This window comes from Mustelus asterias, chromosome 8 (assembly GCF_964213995.1).
Source record: "Mustelus asterias chromosome 8, sMusAst1.hap1.1, whole genome shotgun sequence".
Lineage (NCBI taxonomy): Eukaryota > Metazoa > Chordata > Chondrichthyes > Carcharhiniformes > Triakidae > Mustelus > Mustelus asterias.
In genome coordinates, this window is record NC_135808.1 from 50,620,383 (window position 1) to 50,647,128 (window position 26,746).

The 26,746-nt window shown below is 47.2% G+C and overlaps 1 long non-coding RNA gene and 1 gene segment (V, D, J or C); one reads left to right on the plus strand and one right to left on the minus strand.

Moving 5' to 3' along the window:
- Positions 1-345: 345 nt before the first annotated feature.
- LOC144497139 (Ig kappa chain V region Mem5-like) lies at positions 346-9,970 on the minus strand. The segment is given in 4 exon segments: positions 346-1,263; positions 8,619-8,664; positions 9,278-9,579; positions 9,766-9,970. Coding segments are annotated over 4 exon segments (726 nt in total).
- On the plus strand, positions 5,421-25,129 carry LOC144497140 (uncharacterized). The gene is made up of 3 exons (XR_013498517.1): positions 5,421-8,406; positions 9,680-9,815; positions 24,139-25,129. It is a non-coding gene; the product is annotated as an uncharacterized LOC144497140 (long non-coding RNA).
- Positions 25,130-26,746: the final 1,617 nt, after the last annotated feature.

Sequence of the window (26,746 nt, forward strand, 5' to 3'; positions counted from 1 at the left end):
ATCAGAGATGGTCTGATCTCTGATTGAAACTATGGGAGCAGTGAGACCACGTGAGATTGTTAAGGTCAAGGGGGAGGTGGTGAATATGGGGTGGAGAATTGTGATTGTGATGGTTTGATCCCAGCAACTTTCAGTTTCTTTTCTGTTTTCAATCTTGTCACTCAAGAGATCCCAGATCAAACTGATCATTTTCAAATGAATGATCATTGGCTTTGAATCCAATCTTCTGCTGATGTGTCATTGATTGACAGGCCAAGCAGCCAATCAGGACAATCTCTTGGTGAAATGCAGCCAATCAGCTGATGGGGAGGTGGGACATTTCCAAAGCACTCACCAGACAGAAACTGAATATTCTTAATGTTTATTACCTTTTACACATTGACATTGACAGAAAAAACAGCCCAGCCAGAGGAAGCTGGAGAAATTCACAGGGAGAATGGAGGTTTATTAAAACACTTGTGGAGATTTTCTCAATAACATGAGAATCCTGTCCCTTTAAACAGTGACTAAAGCTTCAATTGTAACTGCAGGGTGAGCAGGAAGGAGGTCTGGTTTACTGAAGCAGACACTTCACAGGGTCACATTATTATTGTACAGCTGACACTCTTCAGCATCTTCCAGAGGTTATACTTGTTATCACGAGTCTACACTGTCAGGACAGGAACAGCACGGGGTTAGATATAGAGTAAAGCTGCCTCTGCACGGTCCACATCAAATACTCCCAGGACAGGAACCGCACAGGGTTAGATACAGTGTAAAGCTCCCTCTACACTATCCCAATAACGTGCTTTAACTCCTGACCCTCAGAAGTGTCTCAGACTCAGTCCCGAGAATGACGAGAGTTGTAATTCAGTGCTGACAATGACCTTTGCCCTCCCAGCTCACCCCTGTTCTATTCCAAGTTGTGTCTCCTCTGTGGACTGTCTCTAACACTCTAGGCACATTCTGATCTCCTGACGCTCTTGCTGAGGGGAGAGGAGAGGCTCACGTGGGTGAGGGCACAGGAGAAGCGGGCGTTGGACTCCCAGTCGGAGCCAGAGAGGGTCAGCAGGCTGCTGACGCTGTAGGTGTTGTCTGAAGCTCGCAGGTAGTTGCTGGTCTGAATCCCGTTGGAAATGGCTGCACCATCCTTCTTCCACTTCACCTCCACCTCATCGGGATAGAAGTGATTGGCAAGGCACACCAGGGTGGCAGTGCCCTTGGTCTTGACCTCCTCCGGGGAGGGGGGCAGCAGGGTCAGCGTGGGTTGTGAATTCTCACGGGCTGAAAGAGAAGAGAAGGAATTTTAATCACTGCCATTTTCAGGCTTTCAACTTCCCGAATATAAACTGGGATCAAATCAGTGTCAATGTTTCAACATTGCACAATTCCGAAAATCCATTCCGGGGGAACTTTTTTAACCAGCACGGAACAATCCCAACAAGAGAAGGGGCAGTTTTGGGCAGTTTTAGCGAATGAATCTGGGCAGTGGAAGGTGTATCAGTGGGAGAGCATTTGGGTAATAGTGATTATAATACAGTTAGATTTAGAGTCGTTATGGAAAAGGGGAAAGAGCGATTGAGAGTAAACATTGTAAATTGTGAAAAGGCCAATTTCACGAAACTGGGATTTGCCAAAATGATAGCCAGGTTCCGCACGCATGGGGACGGCCTCAACCGGGAACTTGGGTTCATGTCACACTATCTGTAACCCCCACAACCTGCCTGGATGTGCAAAATCTCACTCGCTGTCCTGTCTGGGGACAATACACATCTCTTTAACCTGTGCTTAATGCTCCCTCCACTCACATTGTCTGTACCTTTAAGACTTGATTAGCTGTAAAGACTCACATTCCAATCATTATTCATGTAAATTGAGTTTGTGTCTTTGTGTCCTGTTTGTGATCACAACTCCTACCCACCTGACGAAGGAACAGCCTGTTCTGAAAGCTAGTGGCTTTTGCTACCAAATGAACCTGTTGGACTTTAACATGGTGTTGTGAGACATCTTACTGTAATTGCCAAAATGGACAGGAAACAGCGACTTGAAGGTAAATCAGTGTCAGAGCAGTGGGAGGATATTGGAGCTGGAGATGGAGTTCAGGACAAATATGTTCATCAAGCAATAGCGTGGGACATTGCAAGGAGGATAACTAAGGATTAAATCGGGCTGATGAGAGAGCAAAAAGATAACTTGTGTGTGGAGGGAGAAGACACGGTGATGGTTCTTAATGAATAATTTACATCAGATATCACAAATGGGAGGGACAAAGTTGACATTGTAGTTCAGGAGGAGAGGGATTGTGAAATAATTAATGGGATAATGATAGTGAGAGAGGAGATACTAATGTGCTTATCATCTTTGAAAGTGGAGAAATTCCCAGGCCCGGGTGAAATGTATCCCAGGATGCGAAGGGAAGCACGGGAAGAAAAAGCAGAGACTCTGACCATTATTTCCCAATCCTCTCTGGCTACAGGTGTGGTGTGGGAGGACTGGAGGACGGATAATGCTGTTTAAAATTAAAAGCTGATGGGATCCAAGGGATGGATTTTTGGAGGGCCGAAGGGCCTGTTTCCTGTGCTGTACTGGAAAGTGGCAAGTTGGATTTCAAGTTAGTTCAGGGTAAAGGTTTGATTTGAAGCTGGTTCAATCATTTTGCAATGTAACTAAAACATCTGTAAAGAAGATTACTACAAATTCAGCACTGAAATGGTTAATAGTGAGAGTATTTAAAGACAGAGTGTCCCTTTAAGAGACTGTTAACCAGTCAGGAAGCTGGAACTATTGTTCAGTCTGTCTGGGGGATACAGGTTGAGCATCAACAAACCTCAGATCACACACAGATCAGGAGAACTTTATCCCAGAACATTGCAGCAGACTTGGATCAACACACTTCACACAGCATTCTGATTGGCTGTCAGTGTAGAAGCTTCTAAATTTCATTTCAAACCTTACTGCCCAGCACTTGGCTGAGGTCAAGGGTGAGGTTAGAATTAGTCTCAGTGTCCAGGAGTCAGACAGGGTCACTGCTCCGAATGACCCCATGAACTCTGGAGGGTGTGAGTGTGTGGATAATGAGTGAGGGTTAGGATCAGGAATCTCCAACCTCAAAGACAGAATTACATTTCTATAGCACCTGTCACCACCTCAGAATGTCCCAAAGTGTTTTACAGCTCATTGTGCACAGCAAGATCCCAGGGAGCAGAGTGAGAATGAACAGATAAGCAGATTTGTAGTGATGTTGATTGAGGGATAAATATTGACCAGTACACTGGGGAGAACTCCCTGATCTTCTTCCAATGGTACCATGGAATCTTTCACACCCCCTGAGAGGACAGATATCAGATTGTCTCATCTGAAAGACGGCACCTCTGACAGTGCAGCACTCGCTCAATACTGCACTGGATCTCAGCCTGGATGATGTGGGATTTGAGGTATCAGTCTGTTTCTGTGGATTCTCTGCTGCTTTCAGTTGAATGAAGAGTGCAGGAGGACATGCCAGGAGCAACAGCAGACATACTGAAAAATGAGGAATGAGGCCACTTGGGGAGGGTGGAGCTGTTCCCCAGCCAGAGAGAGTGTCTTCAGGAGAGAGATGGAGAGCAGATTATGGGAGGCCTGTAGTCTAGAGGGGGGACATTTAACCAGTCGCTGACAGGTGCTGAGCCCTTTCCCCATGAGGATTTGGAAGTGGATGCGGAAAGTGGGAGGTGAACTAGAGAAATGTCTTTGTTGCTGCTGAAACTCTTGCTATCTGCTCAGTCACATCTAATAAACACACAGACAAATCAGACAAACATCAGTCTGTTTCTGTGGATTCTCTGCTGCTTTCAGTTCAATGAAGAGTGCAGGAGGACACGGCAGGAGCAACAGCAGATGTACTGAAAAATGAGATATTGACCTGGTGAAGCTACAACACAGGACTGTGTGTCAAACAGCAGAAGCAGCAAGTGATAGACAGAGCTAAACCATCCCACAAACAATGGATCAGATCAAAACTCTACAGTCCTGCCACATCCAGCCGTGAATGGTGGTGGACAATTAAACAACTCACTGGAGGAGGAGGCTCCACAAATATCCCCATCCTCAATGACGGAGGAACCCAGAACATCAGTGCAAAAGATAAGGCTGAAGCACTTGCAGCAATCTTCAGCCAGAAGTGCCACGTGGATGATCCATCTCGACCTCCTCTGGAGGTCCTGAAGACTTGTGCTCCAGAACTTCCAGCGTCCCTAGCCAAGCTGTTCCAGTACATCTACAACACTGGCATCAACCCAAGATTGTGATAAATTACCCGGTTATGAACTGTGCACAAAAACCAGGACAAATCCAATCCGCACAATAACCGCCCCATCAGTCTACTCTCGATCATCAGCAATGTGATCTGAACATATCCAGAGCGATTACCAAGCAGCACTTACTCAGCAATAATCTGCTCACTGACACTCAGTTTGGGTTCCGCCAGGGTCACTCAGCTCCTGACCTCATTACAGCCTTGGTTCAAACATGGACAAAAGAGCTGAACTCTAGAGGTGAGGTGAGAGTGACTGCCCTTGACATCAAGGCAGCATTTGACCGAGTGTGGCATCAAGGATCCCTCGCAAAACTGGAGCCCATGGGAATCAGGGGAAAACTCTCCGCTCTTTGGAGTTATACCCAGCACAATGGAAGATGGTTGTTGTTTGGGGTTTTACTCTACAATCTATATTAATGAGCTGGATGAAGGGAATGAGAGGAATGTCACTAAACGTGCTGATGATAAAATGAAAAGTAGAAATACAAGTTGTGAGGAGGATGCAGCATCTGAAAAGGGATAGAGATAGGTTCAGTGAGTGGGAAAACATTGACAGATGGAGTATAATATGGGAAAATGTGAGGTTGTCCACTTTGGCAGGAGGATAGAGCAGAATACTAGTAAACTGGAGAGATTCTATCGAGTGATCTGGATGTCTTTCCATCCAGGAACAGCAATAAATTAGGAAGACAAATGGAATGTTGCTCTTCATTGCAATGAGGATGAGTATAAAAGTAGGGATGTTTTGCTGCAGCTGTACAGCACCTTGAGAAAATCACACCTGGAATATTGTGGACACTTTTGGTCTCCATACTTAAGGAAGGATATAGTAGCATTGGAAAGAGTTCAGAGAAGGTTCACGAGGCTGATTCCACTGAGTAATGGATTGTCTTATGAGGAAAGCTTGAGCAGGTTGGGCCGATACTCATTGGAGTAGAACTTATTCCACCACCTCAGCACCATCTTCACCAGGGCAATTAGGGATGGGTGATAAGTGCAGGTCTGCACAGAATCACAGAAAATAGGAACAGGAGGAGGCCATTCGGCCCTTTGAGCCTGCTCCACTATTCATCATGATCATTTCTGATCATCCAATCAGTAGCCAGATCCTGTCTTCCCCCGCAAATCCTTTGATCCTATTCACCCCAAGAGTTAAATCTAACTCCTTCTTGAAAACGTACAATATTTTGGCCTCAACTGCTTTCTGTGGTAGTGAATTCCACAGGTTTACGCCTCTCTGGGTGAAGGAATTTCTCCTCACCTCAGTCCTAAAAGGTTTACCCCATATTCTCAGACTATGACGCCTCAAACTGGACGCTCCCAGCACTGGGAACATGCTTCCTGTATCTACCCTGTCTAGTCCTGTTGGAATTTTATAGATTTTTATACGATTCTCCCCTCATTCTTCTGAACTGCAGTGGGGGCAGCACGGTGGCACAGTGGTTAGCACTGCTGCCTCACAGTGCCAGGGGGCTAGGTTCGATTCCCGTCTTGGGTCACTGTCTGTGTGGAGTTTGCACATTCTCCCCATGTCTGTGTGGGTTTCCTCCAGGTGTTAAGGTTTCCTCCCACAGTCCAAAAGGTGTGCAGGTTAGGTGAATTGGCCAAGCTAAAGTCTCCCTCAGTATACCCGAACAGGCGCCAGAATGTGGCCACATGGGGATTTTCACAGTGACTTCATTGCAGTGTAAATGTAAGCCTATTTGTGACTCATAAATAAACTTTAAAAAAAATATAATCTTAACCAACACAATCTCTCCTCCTACATCAATCCCACTATCGCAGAAATCATTCCAGTAAACCTTTGCTGCACTCCCTCTGTCGCAAAAACATCCTTCCTCAGATAAGGAGAGTAAAACTGTACACATCATTCCCAGTGTGGCCTCACCAAGGCCCTGTATAACTGCAGAAAGACAGAATTACGAGGGACAGAGATAGGGTAGATATGAGGAAACCTTTCCCCTTAATCACAGAGGCAGCAGATTTTGAGGGACTTGAGGGAAATCTTTTCACCCAGAGGGTGCTGGGAATCTGGATCTCACTGCCTGAAAGGGTGGTGGAGGTGGGAGCACTCACAACATTTAAGAAACATTTAGATGAGCGCTTGAAATTCCAAAGTATACAAGGCAACGGACCAAATGCTGGAGAATGGGATTGGAATAGATAGGTGCTTGGTGGCCGGCACAGACATGGACAATAGAATCCCTGAAGTGCAGGCGGAGGCCATTCGGCCCATCGAGTCTGCATCAACTCTTACCCCATAACCCCATGTATTTACCTCACTAATCCCCCTCACCTGTTAGGTCTCCATGAGTTGCCTCTGAACTCCAGTGAATACAAGTCTTAACCAACTCAATGTCTCCTCATACATCAGTCCCATTATAACAGGAATCAGTCTGGGATACCTTCTCTGCACTCCCTCTGGAGCAAATATATCCTTCCTGAGATAGGGAGACCAAAACTGCGCACAATATTCCCAGTGCGGCCTCACCAAGGACCTGTATAACCGCAGCAGGTCAGAATTATGAAGACATAGAGCAGATACGAAGAAACTTTTCCCCTTTTAGCAGCAGGTTCAAAAACCAGGGAGCATAGATTTAATCTCAGAGGCAGAAGATTTTGAGGGATTGGAGGAAAAACTTTTTCACTCAGAGGCTGTTGGGAATCTGGAACTCACTGCCTGAAACAATGGTAGATACAGGAACCCTCACAACATTTAAGAAGTATTTAGATGAGCATTTGAAATTCCAAACCATACAAGGCTATGAACCAAGTGCTGGAAAATGGGATTAGAATAGTTGGGTGCTTAATGGCCGGCAGAGACAGGATGGGCTGAAGGGCCTCTTTCTGTGCAGTAAATTTCTATGAGACGATGACTGAGCCAAGATGGCCGAGAATGTAAAGTGACCAGCTTCTGGAAAATTCCGATGTGGGTTATATTTGACTGATTGTCCTGAGAGAAGATGGAATGTCACACCTGAAAGATGTCAGGGATTTCATCAAACAGGAAATAGAAATGGAGATAGAAAAAATGTCTCAGACTAAACTTTAATCTCCTTTTGTTACGGAAACAATGGAGACTGATTGTCACATCTCAGCAGACATTCAAAACCCATCTGCTGTTGAGTTATACCTCAGAATGTGGAAATGGTCTGAGTTCAAAGTAAACTGACTCGAGGGTGAAAGACATGTTTGTTTGTTACCTTTCAGGAAACAACAGGGAAATGGGTTAAAAATCCAACTGCACACCTGAGCTCTGTGTACTGGTGCGGGTGTGACAGAATGTGAGTTGAGACATTCCTCCGGATGGTCCAGTTTCCTCCCACAGTCCAAAGATCTGCAGGTTAGATGGATTGGCCATGCTAAATTACCCCTAGTGTGTTCTTTTGGTGGATTAGCAATGGTAAATGCGCAGGGTTACAGGGATAGGGTGGGGAGCCTGGGTAAGAAGCTCTTTCAGAGAGTTGGTACAGATTCGATGGACTGAATAGCCTCCTTCTGCACTGTAGAGATTCAAAGGCTAATAAAGGACTATGTGGACTGTGTAAGGTTTCCACGGGTGAAGGGATCCATTTTAAATGAACCCTGTTGTGACCAATCGAGTGCAGGGTTCCAGCTGATTACTCCTCACCCAGGAGCAAAACAAAATTTGGATCCAGTTCAGGAAGTTAACAAATGAGGGACCTTGTCTGAGGACTGGTCACAACATGTACACAGCAAGATCCCACTCACAGCAATGAGAACAATCAGCATTTTCAGTGATGTTGGATCCGGGATAAATATTGGACTGAACTCGTCCCAGAGAGAAAGTAACTGAGAGTCTCCCCAAAAGCCTGGAACACTGAAGCCACTGGATTGTGGGCCCTGCTGTAGCTGTTTGTCATCAGAACGTTAGCAAGAGATAAGCAGGGAGTGGAGAGAGCAGAGTGAAAGCTGGGGGAGGTGGCACCTCGGTGTCTCACTGTGCTGGTGCTGTGATCAGTTATATCAGAGAGTGTGACAGGGAGTCCGACTTCACATCAAACTCTGCCTGTGTGTGTCACACTGAGACTGACAGGAGTCTAGAGAGTGATTTCACTCCATGCTGCAGGAATGTGAGCACAGTCTGCAAACGTCCAGATCTCCTCCACACGGTGAGTAAAAGCTGCTTACTTATATCTTGCTGCTTAAAGGGGGGAATGGAAGTAAAGAAATACAGCTGGGCTCCCTGTTCCACACAATGTTCTTCAATCAACCATTTCATTGACTGCAGCTTCCTCACCAACACCTTCAACTATTCAGCATTTGTGTTTGAGAAAGTTTCAGCATTGAAAGAGTTAATAACGGAGGATTGGGCTTTACTTACTCAGTCTGAGTTTGGTTCCTTTACCGAACGTAAGGCACACTGACAGCTTCCAGTGCAGGAGCTGTACAAAAACCTCTGCTCTCTGCCTCACTCACTCACTCACTCATCTCTTCTCTCTCACTCTTTCTCTCTCACTCTTTCTCTCTCACTCTTTCTCTCTCTCTGTTTCTCTCTCTCTGTTTCTCTCTCTCTGTTTCTCTCAATGTCTCAGTGTTTTGTCGGGAGAGTTGAGAATTCTAATTTGAGATGATGAATCTTTCAGCTGCTCTTCATATGTGGACATGGAGAGTAAGAGGGAAACTCGAGGCCTTCAGCGAGCGGTGGACACCACAGGGACTGGAGTGTGTAGTGGACAGTGCAAATAATTTGTCCAGTTTCCTTTCTTGTCTTTATTATATATTATATAAAACTGTGGGATGTGTCAGTACAGGAGGTGGGACTGTGTGTCCATTATTATATATTATATAAAACTGTGGGATGTGTCAGTACAGGAGGTGGGACTGTGTGTCCATTATTATATATTATATAAAACTGTGGGATGTGTCAGTACAGGAGGTGGGACTGTGTGTCCATTATTATATATTACATAAAACTGTGGGATGTGTCAGTACAGGAGGTGGTGCTGTGTGTGTTGGGGTTTTTGTAAGGCTCTGTATCACTGTGTAGGGGGAGCTGTAACCGTACTGACAGTAATAATCAGCGACATCCTCATTCTGTACATTGCTGATTGTCAGGGTGTATTGTGTCCCAGATCCACTGCCGGTGAATCGGTCGGATATTCCTGTGAATCGTGTTGATGCATAGTAGATCAGCAGAGCCGGTTTCTGTCCTTCACGCTGTTGGTACCAACTCACGTAACTGCTAGCAGATTGACTGGCCGTACAGGTGATGGTGGCGGTCTGGCCCAGGCTCACTGACAGCACCGGGGGAGACTGGGTCATGATGATGTCTCCATTGATACCTGAGGGGTAATAAAGAAACAGAGTGAAGTAAGAACTGTCACAGAAAGACGCTGTACAATGAGATATTGTTGGAGACACTGACTGTTCCTCTCCTTTCAGCATTTTCCCTTCAATCACAAGTCAGGAGAATTGGATTGAAATGGAGAGCAGGAAAATATTCAAGGTGGAAGGAGAGAGATTTGTACCTGCGATGCAGAATGCCAGAGGCCAGAGCAGCTGGATGGCTGAAATCATGGTGTGTGGTCGTGTCCCTGTGCCTGGTTACTGATAAACTCTCCCTTCACTGGGCTCTGCTTTATAAAGCTGCAGCCTGTCAGAGTCTCACTGCCTGTTCCTCAGTTTGTAAATGGTCTGACCCAGAGAAACCACGTCAGCACCTTTCACTTCCTCTTCTTCTCTCTCCCTCCCTCAGTCTCTGTCCCTCAGTCTCTGTCCCTCAGTCTCTGTCTCTCGAAATCTCTCCCTCACTCATTGTCTCGCTCTCTCTCTCTCTCTCTCAATATTTGTCCCTCAGTCTGTCTCCCTCACTCTATTAATATCTCTCCCTCACTCTCTCTCTCTCTCAATATCTGTCCCTCAGTCTCTGTCTCCCTCACTCTATTAATATCTCTCCCTCATTGTTGTCTCTTTCACTCTCTGAGTAACTCTCCATTAGTCTCTGTTTCTATCCACCACACTCTCGCTGTCTCCCTTTCTTGTCCTTCCCGTCTCACACTCCTTGTTTACCCTCTCATTCACTCTTTCTTTCTCTCTTCTCATTCTCCCTCCCTCTCTTCCTCTCAGTTTCTCCATCACTTTATCTCATAGAGTCATAGAGGTTTACAGCATAAAAACAGGCCCTTCAGCCCAACTTGTCCATGCCGCCCTTTTTTTAAAAACCCCAAACCCCAATTGCTGCATTTGGCCCATATCCCTCTATACCCATCTTACCCATGTAACTGTCTAAATGCTTTTTAAAAGACAAAATTGTACCCGCCTCTATTACTATCTCTGGCAGCTTGTTCCAGACACTCACCACCCTGTGTGAAAAAATTGCCCATTTGGACACTTTTGTATCTCTCCCCTCTCGCCTTAAACCTCTGCCCTCGAGTTTTAGACTCCCCTACCTTTGGGAAAGGATATTGACTATCTAGTTGATCTATGCCCCTCATTATTTTATCGTCCTCGATAAGATCACCCCTCAGCCGTCTACGCTCCAGAGAAAAAAGTCCCAGCCAATCCAGTCTCTCCTTTATAACCCAAACCATCAAGTCCCGGTAGCATCCTAGTAAATCTTTTCTGCACTCTTTCTAGTTTAATAATATCCTTTCTATAACAGGCTGACCAGAACTGTACACAGTATTCCAAGTGTGGCCTTACCAATGTCTTGTACAACTTCAACAAAACGTCCTGACTCCAGTATTCAATGTTCTGACCAATGAAACCAAGCATGCCGAATGTCTTCTTCACCACTCTGTCCACCTGTGACTCCACTTTCAAGTAGCTATGAACCTGTATCCCTAGATCTCTTTGTTCTGTAACTCTCCCCAGTGCCCTACCATTAACTGAGTAAGTCCTGCCCGGTTCAATCTACCAAAATGCATCACCTCGCATTTATCTAAATTAAACTCCCGCCACTATTTGTCATCCCACTGGCCCAATTCCGGTTGGAATCGGAGATTACCTTCTTCACTGTCCACTATGCCACCAATCTTGGTGTCATCTGCAAACTTACTAACCATACCTCCTATATTCTCATCCAAATCATTAATATAAATGACAAATAACAGTGGACACAGCATCGATCCCTGTGGCACACCGCTCATTCTCTTTGTTCTTCTGTATTCTCAGCTCGCTCTGCCCCAGAAGAGATACCATCCTCCTGGTATCCACTCTGTCAGTCCCCTCACAATCTGATATGTTTCAATAAGATCACCTCTCATTCTTCTAAACTCCAATGGGTTCAGGCCCAACCTGTCCAACTTTTCTTCATAAGATAACCCCTCACCCCAGGAATGTGTCGAGTGAATCTTCTCTGAACTGCTTCGAACACAATGATATCCTTTTCCAAATAAGGAGACCTAAACTGTACACAGTATTCCAGATGTGGTCTCACCGAGACTCTGTACAGCTGCAGTAAAACTTCCCTATTTTTATATTCCATTCTCCTGGTAATAAACACCAACATTCCATTTGTCTTCCTAATCACTTGCTGTAGCTGCAGACTAACTTGTTGTGATTCATGTCCCAGGACAGCCAGATCCCTCTGTAGCACCGAGTTGTGCAATCTCTCTCCATTTCAATAGTTTACTGCTGTTCTATTCTTCCTGCCAAAGTGGACACCTTCACATTTACCCAGGATATACTCCAGATGTTTCGCCATTCACTTCCCCTGTCCCTATCCCTTTGCAGACTCTCTACCGCTTCTTGATAACTTACTTTCCCACCTATCTTAGTGTCATTGGGACATCAGCTCCATTCACTCCCTTCATCCAAGTCATTGATACGGATTGTGAATAGTTGTGGTCCCAGCACTGATTGTTCCAGAACTCCACTAATTACAGCTTCCCAACCCCAAAACAATCATTTATCCTCTCTCTCTGGTTGGTTAGCTAACCAATCCTCTATCAATGCTAATATGTTACCCACACACCATCGTCTTACCCACACACCATCGTATCTTGTGTTGTAACATTTGAAGTGGCAATTTATCAAATACCTTTTCGAATTCCCTGTACATCACAGCTACAAGTTCCCTTTTATCCATTTTGTGACCTCCGCAAAGGTGGGCAATGACATGTTTACAACAGAAAGAAACTGCTCCACATCGACCATGATGTCCCACTGGAGCCTCCAATAGGGAGCAGTAAACATGGGCCTCCTTCCCACTGGAGCCTCCAATAGGGACCAGTAAACATGGCCTCCTTCCCACTGGAGCCTCCAATAGGGACCAGTAAACATGGCCTCCTTCCCACTGGAGCCTCTAATAGGGACCAGTAAACATGGGCCTCCTTCCCACTCGAGCCTCCAATAGGGACCAGTAAACATGGGCCTCCTTCCCACTGGAGCCTCTAATAGGGACCAGTAAACATGGCCTCCTTCCCACTGGAGCCTCCAATAGGGACCAGTAAACATGGGCCTCCTTCCCACTGGAGCCTCCAGTAGCTGAGCTTCAAACTCCACATCTTCTCCATCATGTAGGCCTCTTATTTCCATCTCTACAACATTGTCTGTCTCTACACTACATCAGTCCCTTAAGTACAGAAACCCTTATCCCTGCATGTCCCGCCTACTAACTCCATTATTCCGATATCCTCACCCAGCTCCCCACATCCATAAACCCCAACTTGTCCCAAATGCAGTGGATCCGGATCCTGTCTCATACCAAGTGTCGTTCCAACGCCACCCCTGATCTCAGTGACCTATCACCCCTGACCTCAGTGATCTATCACCCCTGACCTCAGTGATCTATCGCCCCTGACCTCAGTGATCTATCGCCCCTGACCTCAGTGATCTATCGCCCCTGACTTCATTTACCTGTTACCGCTGGCCTCACTGATCTGTTACCCCTGACCTCACTGCCCTCCAATTCCCTCCATGACCTCACTCCTCCCTACCCTGCGTTCCTGCTCCAGACTCACATTTCTCCCTCACCTTCCATCTGCTGACTCTGCTCCCCGACCCATCACTGCTTCCTTCATCCCACCATTGACAGCAGAGCCTTCAGACGCCCAGGCCCTGCTCTCTGACCTCCCACCCCTAATCCCTCCCCCTCTCCTTGTCTCTCTCCCCATCAAACTCCATTCTTTCACCTAAGCCTTCGATCTCTCTTCCTAAACTACCCCCAGCCCCTCCCCCATTCCTCTTATGCTGCTCTGTGAAACATAACGGGCTATGTTGTACACTAAGGTGCTATATAAATTCAGGTTCTGTGTGGATTTTGGTTGGGGACAGAATTAGACACAGTGGTGAAGGCTCTTGCAGTCAAATATCCTGCTGACAGGATCCAGATTTTAACAGATCGAATGGGACATTGTATAAAGTAGGAATTATTAAAAATGTATTCATTGACGGGGTGTGGGTGTCACTGGTTATACCAGCATTTATTCCCATCCCTAATTGTCCTTGAGAAGGTGGTGATGAGCTGCCTTCTTGAGCTGCTGCAGTCCATGAGGTGTACATACACCCACAGTGCTGTTAGGGAGCGTTTTCAGGATTCTGACCCAGCGACAGTGCATGAATGGAGATGTATTTCCACGTCAGAATGGCGTGTGGCTTGGAGGGGAATCTCCTGGTGGTGTTGATCCCAGGGATCTGCTACATTTGTCTTTCCAGATGATAGTGGTCATGGTATTCGAAGGTGCTGCCTCAGGAACCTTGGTGAGTTCATGCAGGGCATCTTATAGATGGTACGCACTGCTGCTGCTGTCCGACAGTGGTGGAGGGATTTAATGTTTGTGAATGGGTGCCAATCAACTGGGGCTGCTTTGTCCTGGATGATGTTGAGCTTCTTGAGTGTTGCTGGAGCTCTACTCATCCAGACAAGTGGAGAGTATTCCATCACACTCCGGACTTGTGCCTTGTAGATGGTGGACAGGCTTTGGAGAGTCAGGATGTGAGTTACTCACCGCAGGATTCCTATCCACTGACCTGCTCTTGTAGCCACAGTATTTATAGGCTGGTCCAGTTGAGTTTCTGGTCAATCATATCCAACAGGATTTTACAGTGGGGGATTCAGCAATGGTAATGACATTGAATGTCAAGGGGAGATGTTAAAATTCTCTCTTGTTGGAGATGGTGATTCCGTGGCACTTGTGTGGCACGAATGTTCCTGCTTCAATATCTGAGGAGTTGTGAATGGTGCTGAGCATTGTGCAATCATCAGTGAACATCCCCACTTCTGAAGGTTATTAATGAAGCAGCTGAAGATGGTTGTGTCTCAGACACTACCCTGAGGAACTCCTGCAGTGATGTCCCAAGGCAATCTCAGATTGCAATCCGCTAACCACAACCATCTTCTCATCATATTGGGTGGCACGGTGACACACTCGTTAACACTACTGCCTCACAGCGCCAAGGACCCGGGTTCAATTCCTGGCACGGGACACTGTCTGTGTGGAGTTTGCATGCTCTCCCCGTGTCTGCTTGCGTTTCCTCCGGGTGTTCCGGTTTCCTCCCACAGTCCAAAAGACCTGCTGGTTAAATGCATTGGTCATGCTAAGTTCTCCCTCAGTGTCCCCGAACAGGCGTCGGAGTGCGGTGACTAAGGGATTTTGCTGGTAACTTCATTGCAGTGTTAATGTAAGCCTACTTGTGACACTAATACTGACACTTAAACTTAAAAGTCCAATAACCACAACCATCTTCCTTTGTGCTGGGTGTGACTCCAGCCAGTGGAGAGTTTCCCCCTGATTTCCATTGGTTCCAGTTTTGCGAGGGCTCCTAGATGCCACACTCGGTCAAATGCTGCCTTGATGTCAAGGGCAGTCACTCTCACCTCACCTCTGGGGTTCAGCTCTTTTGTCCATGTTTGAACCAAGGCTGTAATGAGGTCAGGAGCTGAGTGACCCTGGCGGAACCCTAACTGAGTGTCACTGAGCAGGTTGTTGCTAGTAAGTGCCGCTTGATAGAACTGTCAACAATTTAAATCACTTCACTGATGATTCAGAGTAGATTGATGGGGTGGTAAGTGGCCAGAATAGAATTATCCTGTTTTTTGGTATACAGGACATGTCTGGGCAATTTTCCACATTGCCGGGTAGATGCCAGTGTTGTAGCTGTACTGGAACAGCTTGGCTAAGGGCACGACAAGTTCTGGAGCGCAAGTTTTCAGGACTATTGCTGGATTATTGTCAGGAGACAGAGTCATTGCTGTATCCAGTTGTAAATGTATCAGCCTTTTCTTTTCACTGATGTGCTGGGCTCCTCCATCATTGAGGATGGGGATATTTGTGGAGCTCCTCCTCCAGGGGGTTGTTTAATTGTCCACCACCATTCACGGCTGAATGTGGCAGGACTGCAGAGCTTAGATCTGATCCATTGGTTGTGGGATGGTTTAGCTCTGTCTATCACTTGCTGCTTCTGCTGTTTGACACACAGTCCTGTGTTGTAGCTTCACCAGGTTAACACCTCATTTTTCAGTATATCTGCTGTTGCTCCTGTCATGCCCTCCTGCACTCTTCATTGAACCAGGGTTGATCCCCTGGCTGGGTGGGAATGGTAGAGTGGGGGATATGCCGGGCCATAAGGTTACAGATTGTGGTTGAGTACAATTCTGCTGCTGCTGATGGCCCACAGTGCCTCATGGATGCCCAGCTTTGAGTTGCTCGATCTGTTTGAAATCGATCCCATTTAGCACGGTGGCAGTGCCACACAACACGATGGAGGGGTTCCTCAATGTGAAGATGGGATTTGATCTCCACAAGGACTGTGCGGTGGTCACTCCTACCGATACTGTCATGGACAGATGCATCTGCGGCAGGCAGGTTGGTGAGGATGAGGTCGAGTATGTTTCTCCCTCTTGTTGGTTCCCTCACCACCTGCCGCAGTCCCAGTCTAGCAGCTATGTCCTTTAGGACCCGGCCAGCTCGGTGTGTGGTGGTGCTACCGAGTAACTCTTGGTGATGGACATTGAAGTCCCCACCCAGAGTACACTCTGTGTCCTTGCCACCCTCAGTGCTTCATCCAAGTGCTGTTCAACATGGAGGAGAACTGATTCATCAGCTGAGGGTGGACAGGATGTGGTAACCAGAGGAGGTTTCCTTGTCCGTGTTTGACATGTTACTGAGAGACTACATGGAGTCTGGAATGTTGTTGAGGATTCCCAGGATAACTCCCTCCTGACTGTATCCCACTGTGCCTTCTGTGCTGGGAGATTAGAGGTAGTGGACACGGTTCACCATTTTCTCCCGTCTCAGTAACAAACATCCAGCTGCTCTGAGCTCCTTCTTTCACTTCCTCTGTTGGTTACGTTTCAATCTTCCGATCTGACAGTCTTTGCAGTTATTTTTGACACTGGGGATTTGTGCTGTGGTCTGAATCTCTAACAATAACTGTCCAATCAGTGAAAAGAACAGCAGCTCAGAGCAGTCAGGACTGAGGAGCCAGGCTCACTGGGAAACACATTGGGAAGATCAAAGCCATTGGTCTTCAGCTCCCGATACAAACTCCATCCCTCCCCCTGAGCACTGTCTGCTGCTCAACCAGACTCTCTACAACATTGGCCTCATCTTTGACCCCGATCTGACCCTCCAAATCCTCCACATCACAAAGATTACACTGCTCTCTCTTTCTTCGGTTGAAAGTGGATGTTTTCACATTCTCCACATTGAACTCCATCTGCCATTGTCTTCAGACCCCATCACAAACTCTGTTCCCTCAACACTGATTCCATCCCTTCCCCATTGGAGTGTCTGACACTGAACCACACACTCCACAGCCATGGTGTCCTATTTGACCCTGAGATGAGTTTCCCACCACATCATCCACTCCATCACTAAGACCACCTAGTTCCACCTCAGTAACATCTCCCGAGTCCCCCCTGCCTCACATCATCCTCTGCTGAAAATCTCATCCGTGTCTTTGTTATCTCTGAACATTACTATTCCAATGCTGTCCTGGCCGACCTCACACCCACCACCCTCCGTTATCATCAGCTCACCCAGAACTCTGCTGCCCGGATCTGAACTCACACCAAATCCCGTTCACCCGTCACCCCCTGTGTTCACTGACCTACACTGACCCCCGGTCCAGCCATGCCCCGATTTTAACATAAACATCCTGCCTCTCAAATCTCTCCCTATCCTGCACCCTCCCTATCTCTGTAACCTCCTCTAAGCTGCCTAACTTAGTGTGCTCAGTAATCTTGGATATGTGTCTCTCTATTGCTTCATCCAAGTCATTGTCAAATATAGTGAAAAGCTGAGGCTTCAGCACAGATCCCTGGGGACATCACTATTCACAGCTTGCTGATTGGAATACACACACATTATCCCTACTCTCTGTCTCCTACCTCCAAATCAATTCCTTATCTATGGCAAAAGCTTTCCTCAAATTCCATACGCTTCCATTTTTATTCACAGCCTCTCATGTGGCACCTGCCCGAATGTCTTCTGGAAATGCATAGAAATAACATCCAGAGACATTCCTTTATGAGCACATTAGTGGCTCATTCACAAATGTAAGCGGCTGAGTTGAACATAAATGACTCTTTTGAAATCCGTGTTGACTCTCTCTGATCCGTTCATGTTTCTCACTCGTCCTGCCTCTAAAAAAACATTCCAGTCACTTTCCCACAACACACATTAAACTGAGCTGTTAGTTGTGAATGACTCTAATAAAACAGCTAGTACAGACATGAAGAGTTGAATGGCCTCCTCCTGTGTTATAGACCTACTGAGTCCTTGACTGAAACATCTGGATTGGAACAGGAGGTGGGCTGGAGGTTAAACAATGAGTTGAAGGTAGACGGAGTGTTATTAGTGGGTCATGTCCAATGTACATTGTGTCCATCACTCTCTCCAAAAGATGGGGGCAAATTTCCCAGAAAATAATGTGCCATCGGGGCGGAAAAATGGGAGATTTTCCTGCCGTTTTCTGGGTGTATTTAGTTGAATTTCCAGCACTCGGTGTTTCACAAAATCCGTCAGGGATTTACACCAGTGGACGGGGTTAATCCCACCCGTGAGGACTGGATCAGCAGCCCCGCATCCCTGCCTCGCGATGGTTTCCCCAACCTAATTCCCCACTCCCCTGATCACAGCCCCCAACCCCCCCACCCCCACCTCCCCTTCCCCAATAGACTGGCCTCCTGATGGCTTCCCCAACCCCCACCCACCCCTCCAATTGCCGGCCCCAACACCCCCACTCCCTGATCACCAGCCTCCCAATGGCTTCCTCAACTGGAAGGTTCCTGCTGAACTCAGCAACAATTCTGGTCCCCCCCTCCCCACACCAGCTTCTAAACAAACATCAGCGATGGAATTGGGGAGAAGCGCAGAAAGAAACTTTAGTAAAAGTCAAGCCAGCTTTACAATCATCGTCATTGCTCGTGCACTTTGACCCGAGCAAACCATTCGGAATCACTTGTGACGCCTCGCCATACTTTGCAGGGGGATGGGACACACTGTAGATGTACAGTTTGGAGTGAGATTCAGTCAGATATAGAAGGAAAACTCGGTCAGTCCAGCAGGCAGAGAAGACTTGGGCATGATAAGGCACATGGGAAGATTGGAAGGCTAAACTGCATCTATTTTAATACAAGGAGCCTGTCTGGTCAGGCAGATGAACTTAGAGAGTTGGTCAGCACGTGGAAATATGAGATTGTTGCAATCACTGAGACATGGTTGAAAGAATAGCAGGACTGGCAACTCAACACTCCAGGGTATAGAAGTTTCAGGTGTGATGGGGGTCGGGGGGGAGTGGGGTATGTAAGAGAGGAGGGGACATTGTTTTATTGATTAAAGAGACCAAGCCTGCAGTAATGAGGGAGGAGATATTGGAACACTCTTCAAATGAGGCCATATGGGTGGAGCTGAGAAATATAAAGGGCGATCATTGTGCTGGGATTACACTACAGGCCTCCCAACACTCAGAGGGAGATGGAGGAGCAGATATGTAGGCAAATCACAGAGAGAGGTGTGAGAGGAATAGGTCTGCAGTAGTCGGGGATTTCAACCTCACCAATATTAATGGAATCACCTCAGTGTGAAAGGATTAGACAGGGTGGAGTTTTTGAAGTGATTCCAGAGCTTTTTATGTCAGTAGATCGATAATCCAACTTGGGATGGCCCGTGCTCGACCTAATCCTCGAGAATGAAGCTGGGTAAGTTGTTGAAGTATCAGTGTGTGAGCATTTTGGGGATAAGAACAAAGAACAAAGAACAATACAGCACAGGAACAGGCCCTTCGGCCCTCCAAGCCCGCGCCGCTCCCCGGTCCAGGATTGAATCCTGAATCCAGGATCCCCGCCCAATTTTCCAGCCTATCTACATCCTAATATCCTATCCACCGAGCTGTCCCTCACAGCTACGATGCTTTGTTCATCACAACCTATTAACTCACCCCCACCCCCCCATTCCAGACCATGTGATCTCCAGGGAGAGGCGAAAACCCAGAGTGAAAACCCCAGGGCCAATATGGGGAAAAAAAAATCTGGGAAATTCCTCTCGACCCCCTGAGGCGATCGAAACGAGTCCAGGAGATCACACTGGCCCTGATCAGAAAATGCTTCCCAACCCTATTCATTTCCACTTCTGCTTTACGAACACCATCTGAATTCCCTGCCCCCGAGACAGGTTCCCAACTATCCGCAGTCTCGCTCTGTACTGGCACCAGCAAGATGATCATAGAATGAAGCCTTGAAACGAGAAACAAAGAACAATTAGCCCGCGCCGCTCCCTGGTCCAAACTAGACCACTCTTTTGTATTCCTCCATTCCCACTCCGTTCATATAGCTGTCTAGATAAGTCTTAAACGTTCCCAGTGTGTCCGCCTCCACCACCTTGCCCGACAACACATTCCAGGCCCCCACGACCCTCTGTGTAAAATATGTCCTTCTGATATCTGTGTTAAACCTCCCCCTCTTCACCTTGAACCTATGACCCCTCGTGAACGTCACCACCGATGGGGAAGGTGGACAGAGCAATGAAACGTGGAATTTAATCCTGATAAGTGTGAGGGGAGATTTAATAAAGGTTGGATATACAAAATGAATGGTAGGTCCCGAGGGAGAATTGAAGAACAAAGGGACTTTGGTGTACAAGTCCATGAATCCCTGAGGGATAGTGCGATGAAGAAGGCAATTGGAATACTTAGAGTTCAATCCTGATAAATGCGAAGTGATGCATTTTGGTAGAACTAATGTAGGGAGGAGCTATACGATAAATGGCAGAACCATAAAGGGCGTAGATGCGCAGAGGGACCTGGGTGTGCAAGTCCACAGATCCTTGAAGGTGACGTCACAGGTGGAGAAGGTGGTGAAGAAGGCATATGGCATGCTTGCCTTTATAGGACGGGGCATAGAGTATAAAAGTTGGGGTCTGATGTTGCAGATGTATAGAACGTTGGTTCGGCCGCATTTGGAATACTGCGTCCAGTTCTGTTCGCCACACTACCAGAAGGATGTGGAGGCTTTGGAGAGAGTACAGAGGAGGTTTACCAGGATGTTGCCTGGTATGGAGGGGCTTAGTTATGAGGAGAGATTGGGTAAACTGGGGTTGTTCTCCCTGGAAAGACGGAGGATGAGGGGAGACTTAATAGAGGTGTATAAAATTATGAAAGGCATAGATAGGGTGAACGGTGAGAAGCTTTTCCCCAGGTCGGTGGTGACGTTCACAAGGGGTCATAGGTTCAAGGTGAAGGGGGGGAGGTTTAACACAGATATCAGAAGGACATATTTTACACAGAGGGTGGTGGGGGCCTGGAATGCGCTGCCAGGCAAGGCGGTGGAGGCGGACACACTGGGAACGTTTAAGACTTATCTAGACAGCCACATGAACGGAGTGGGAATGGAGGGATACAAAAGAATGGTCTAGTTTGGACCAGGGAGCGGCACGGGCTTGGAGGGCCGAAGGGCCTGTTCCTGTGCTGTATTGTTCTTTGTTCTTTGTTGTTTGTATTAGCCGGGGTTCGAATATGGGAGCAGGTAAATGGGATTAGTATAGATTGGTTTGGATGGCCAGCATAGACATGGTGAGCCGAAGGACCTGTTTCTGTGCTGTGTGACTGTATGACGCTATATGGAGTTGGAGCAGTTCTATCCCATAGACTGGCAGATGGGACGGAGAGGCTAAATTCATTTGCTTTGCGGACTTTGTCAGACATTGAGAAAATGTACTCACAAATCGATAAAGAAAGCCGAGCAGTTATCTACACAGTGAGGAATTTCACCAATACGTCTATGGGCGGCATTTCACCATCGTGTCAGACCGTAAGCCATTGTTGGGGCTTTCCCGGGAGGATAAGCCAGTGCCACCTATTGCCTCTGCCAGGGGGCAGAGATGGGCATTGCTGCTGGCACTAAACATCTAAACCTTCCAGCTTAGGCCAGGAACACAGCTCTCAAATGCAGATGCATTGAGCCGCCTGCCACTACCCCAGACCATACCGTCACCGCCTGTTCCACAGGAGATAGTATTGGCTCTGCATTATTTGGACACCCTGCCTGTCTCAGCAGCCCACACTCAGACGTGGACAGATAGGGAGCCGGTGTTAGCAAAGGGCAAGAAAATGGTACTGACCGGGTGGCACTTGGACAAGGCAGAGCAAATGAAGCTGTATTTACATTGCAGGGACCAGATACCCTGCGAAGATGGGGTGCTATTGTCGGGGGGTCTGTGTCAGCGTACCACCCCTTGTGCAATGGCCACTGCTCCAAGAGTTACATGATACCCAAACTGGCCAGAGCAGAATGAAAGTGTTGGCCAGAAGTTATGTCTGGTGGCCTGGCATTGACAGAGACATTGAACAAACGGTTGGGCAGTGTGAGAGTTGTCTGACTCAGCAAGCGTTACCTCCACCAGCGAACATGCTCCCTTGGGATGTCCGGCCCGTCTGTGGAAAAGGTTTCATGTAGATTTGGCTGGACATTTTTGGGGGCAGATGTTCCTGATGTCAGTCGATGCCCATTCCAAGTGGCTGGACGATCAGCTCATGAGACCCATCACAGTCTCCATTTACCATCGATAAACTGAGGCAGATCTTTGTGATCCATGGTGAAGATGGGAATGGGTTCATGAACTTTGTAACACTTAAGCATTGAGACCCGAACTCTGTAATACTTAGAGATTTGTGAGACTCACTGTGGAGCTCATTGTTTTTGTGTCTGTAGAACTTGTTTTCGTCACCCAGATAAGGGAAGCAGCTGCTGTGTACAAGTTCATGATTTTTCCCAGCTAATTGTATGTCAGGAATGTGGCTAACCCAGCTGGTATAAGCTAAGCTAGACTCCATTTTATGTTCAGTTATATTATGTATCTTTGTTTTACACGGTGGAGCTGACATGTATGCCTTCTGTGATCGTATAATCATAGATTCATATATATTCATTATATACTATTCATCCTCACCGATATAAAGTGTTATATAGGCCCCTGTACATCAGTTAACTTGTTTGTGCAAACTTATAATCTAAACAACCCACAGGAGTCAAAGAACAAAGAACAAAGAACAGTACAGCACAGGAAACAGGCCCTTCGGCCCTCCAAGCCTGTGCCGCTCCTTGGTCCAACTAGACCAATCGTTTGTATCCCTCCATTCCCAGGCTGCTCATGTGACTATCCAGGTAAGTCTTAAACGATGTCAGCGTGCCTGCCTCCACCACCCTACTTGGCAGCGCATTCCAGGCCCCCACCACCCTCTGTGTAAAAATAACTGTGTAATATAACTGAACATAAAATGTCCACATAGAGATGACAAAACAGACAGCCTTGAGATGGCCATGATTACGCGGACTATGTGAAGGATGGAATCGCTGAGGCAGCAATAATCATGGGAAGATGCGGACGTGACCAGGGACGAAAATATATGTATAAATATTTGATCTTAACTCATATTCGGTGTGAAGTCTGGAGACCGCGTTAGGGATCGGACTTCTCCCACAATTGTGAAAATAAACCACTATACTTTGACTCACGACTAGTCTCAAAGGTATTATTTACCTCCAACAATGGTCTTCCTGAAGCGTTGCTATCAGACAGCGGAGCAGCATTCACGCTGATGAATTTCAGACTTTGGTCAAGTTTAATGACATTTGTCCTGTCAGGTCAGCCCCCGACCATCCTGCCTCGAATGGGTTGGCGGAGCGAGCCATGCTGACGTTCAAGGCTTCATGTGAAGCAGGTTCAAATGGCCGTTCCATTGTGATTGGGCAGTTATTTGCTGTCATACAACACTACACCTCACGCCATCACTGGGGTCATGCCGAGGTCACACCTGCAGAGTTGTTAATGGGTCGGTGCCTGTGTACCTGTTTAGATTTAGTGTCTCCAAATTTGTCGGGGGGTGGGGGTGGAGGCTCGGCAAGCCTCTCAGAAAGAATATTGTGACTCTCAGAAAGGGGACGGATTGTTTAATGATGGCGACCTTGTGTTGAGAGGGAATTTGGGTGGCGGACCCACCTGGGTACCAGGGAGAGTTGTGGAGAAGACAGGACCAGTCTCATATTTGGGGGAGACACCGGGCCGAAGAGTTAAGGAGCATGTTGGCTACCTACGCAAGAGTTTAGAGCCAGTTCCAGGAGCTGAGCAAGTGGGCCCTGTATCCAGTTTGTGTGTAGCAGCCTCTGAACAAGACAGCTCCATGTCCATGGTGAGGCCAAGGCAGCCTCTGGCTTGGGTGGGTGAGTCAGAGGAAGGGGCCGTCCAGGGCCTAGCTCCAGAGGTGGTTAGCACATCCACCCCATCAGTGGATCCCGTGTCGATGGCTGCTGAAGAGCCCCTGACAGAGTTGCAGCGTTCCGCAAGGTTCTGGAAATCTCTGGACCAGCTGACATTATGAACTGTCTTTCCCTGGTGTCCCTTCTGTAATATTGTTGTTTCTCTGCCTATGTGTTAACTGTTTTACTTGGTGTTTTATCATAGGGAGTCCAAGATGTTACTGGGGAAGGAGTGTGTGAGCCTGGCCCCTTTAAGGGGCAATCCTTCACGGGCCACATGACCAGGCTGGAGCCAATGGAGTGTGAGGATGTGATATTGGGCCAATCGGGAGTGAGGGTGATCATTCCTGGGGCTGGAGGCTTCAGTTGGAGTCAGGATGTTGTTGGGAGTAGACCTGTATCGTTGTGCTGTTAAACCCTTCATTGTAAATAGTTCTCATCAATAAAGCCTTTAGTTAGTTATTTCCAAATCGAGTCTCCTCCAGTTATTACAATGAGCATCTGCACCACTTTGGATCACAACAGCTCTCTGATAACAGCAAATACACAGACTAACTATTAAACTGTAACAGTTTCACCAGCTGCTGTCACCCTCCCTACTTCCCTCCATTTATTCTGCATTCTCACCATCTCCCCTCGATTTCTCACTGAATCCTCCGGTTTCCTAGTCTTTCCTGTGGCCAGGTTCACCTGCCCCCTTCCCCTTGGGATTGTTCGATTGCTTTGTTCCATCAACTTTCTGGTTGTGGTCAGGGTTCTCTCCACTGCTCCCCGAGACATTCGGTCTGGGGCAGCGTCGATGTTTAACCTCCTGTCCCACCTTGGACTGAATACATAACCAGTGAGGGTCCGACCCACACGATGAGAGTTTGTCACCGTAAAGGAGTCAGGGATCTGTAGCAGAAAGTGTGAATAATGTCAGTCTCTAATCCTGCGGATAGGAATCTCATCCTGTCCATGGAAGCCTTTCACTGAAAGGTTAAATCTCTGTTAACTGATCCTGTACTGACTAAACTGTCAATTCTCTGTCACTGCTAATTTGTGTTGGATTGTTTTTAATCTTTCAATCAATTGTATTTTGTCATTTCTGTTGCTGTGGCGATAGCCTCTTGGTCAGGTTGTTGTTGTAAATGAGAATTGGTTCTCAACTGACTCACCTGGTTAAATAAAGATTCAGTAAAATAGATGTCTAAGATAAAAGCAAAATACTGCGTCTGCTGAAATCTGAAACAAATCCCGGGCGTTCCGGTTCCCGGTGAACCATTACCTTATCCCTCACTCTGGCATCTCCTGGGTCGTCGCTCGCCCTCAAGACTCTAGACTTGAAACGTTGACTCTGCTCTCTCTCCACAGATGCTGTCAGACCTGCTGAGATTTTCCAGCATTTTCTGTGTTTGTGTGTGAACTTAATGACTCGGGAGACACAATGGCTCAGTGGTTAGCACTGCTGCCTCACAGCGCCAGGGACATGGGTTCAATTCCGGCCTGGTGTGACTGTGTGGAGTTTGCACATTCTCCCGGTGTCTGTGTGGGTTTCCTCCGGGTGCTCCAGTTTCCTCCAACACTCCAAAGGTTAGATTGATTGGCCAAGCTAAATTGACCATGAGTGTCCCAAGATGTGTAGGTTAGAGGGATTAGCAGGGTGAATAAATGGGGTTATGGGGATAGGGGCTGGGGAGGATTGTTGTCGGTGCAGATTAGCTGGGTCGATTGGCCTCCTTCTGCACTGTAGGGGTTCTATGAGGTAGAAAGCAATCTCCTGTGAGAATGCAGCAGTGTGTAGGGGAGGTTTGGACTGTCTTGAAAGTCTTCAAGAAGTTTCTATCCCTCTGCCCCTGATATGTTCCGTCATTATCTTCCTGTGATAAACTGATCAGAAATGTGATTGTGTTTCTCCCAGCTCCTGTCACGGGCTGTGTAACTACTAATTCCTGTCAGTTTTCCTGTACATTGATAATATGGAATTTCTCCACAGTCTGATATGTGTGTGGAGGCACCGTACTAAATCTTATATCTTCAATATCTGTCCTAACATTATCTATCAATTCCTGAGACAACATGTCCCATCCCCTCCCTTCAGACTGTGAGTCAGTCATATTAATGAGTTGGAAGCCCTCTGGTCTACTGTCCCCCTGAAGTTGTATGTCTGTCATTGGATTCACTTCCTGCTCTGTCACTCACACTCCTCGTGACTCTTTTCTTACCCAGGGGGCACAAGTTTGGTCACTTTTCTGTAGCCCCATCAGCCAATAAGGTCAGAACGAGGCTGGTCAAATTGTCGCTCACCTCCAGGCTCCCGATTGGAACATCCTGGTACTTGCCATCATTGGAGGGTAAATCCCGGGCATTCCGGTGCCCCCTTAACCATGACCTTATCCCTCACTCTGGCATGTCCTGGGGAGTCGCTCCCCCTCATTTCATTCTGCTCCTCCTGCTGCTGTGGGAGCTCAGACCTCAATTCCTGAAGCTGTCTACACAACTCTACAATGTAGCTTCTTCTCCTCTCTTTCAATGGCCCAGTATCTTCACTTCCAGTGAGGCTCCCAGCTCTGCCTGTCATCATGGTGTTAATCCTGTGTTCCTACTTTGTGTAGCTGATTAATACACTCACTAATACACCCACCCACCCTTTGTCCAGCTCTCCCTTTACCTGAACCCAACTTGTGGTCAGTTGTTGGGAAAAATTATTTTTCCAGACCCTTCAATTGTCTCAAACACAGATTCCTTCTCATTTCTTGTTTTTTATTCCTTCTGGCCACGATTCTCCTCAAGTCAGTTTCTCTATTGCCTCGATCGTTTAAAAAACTGTTTTC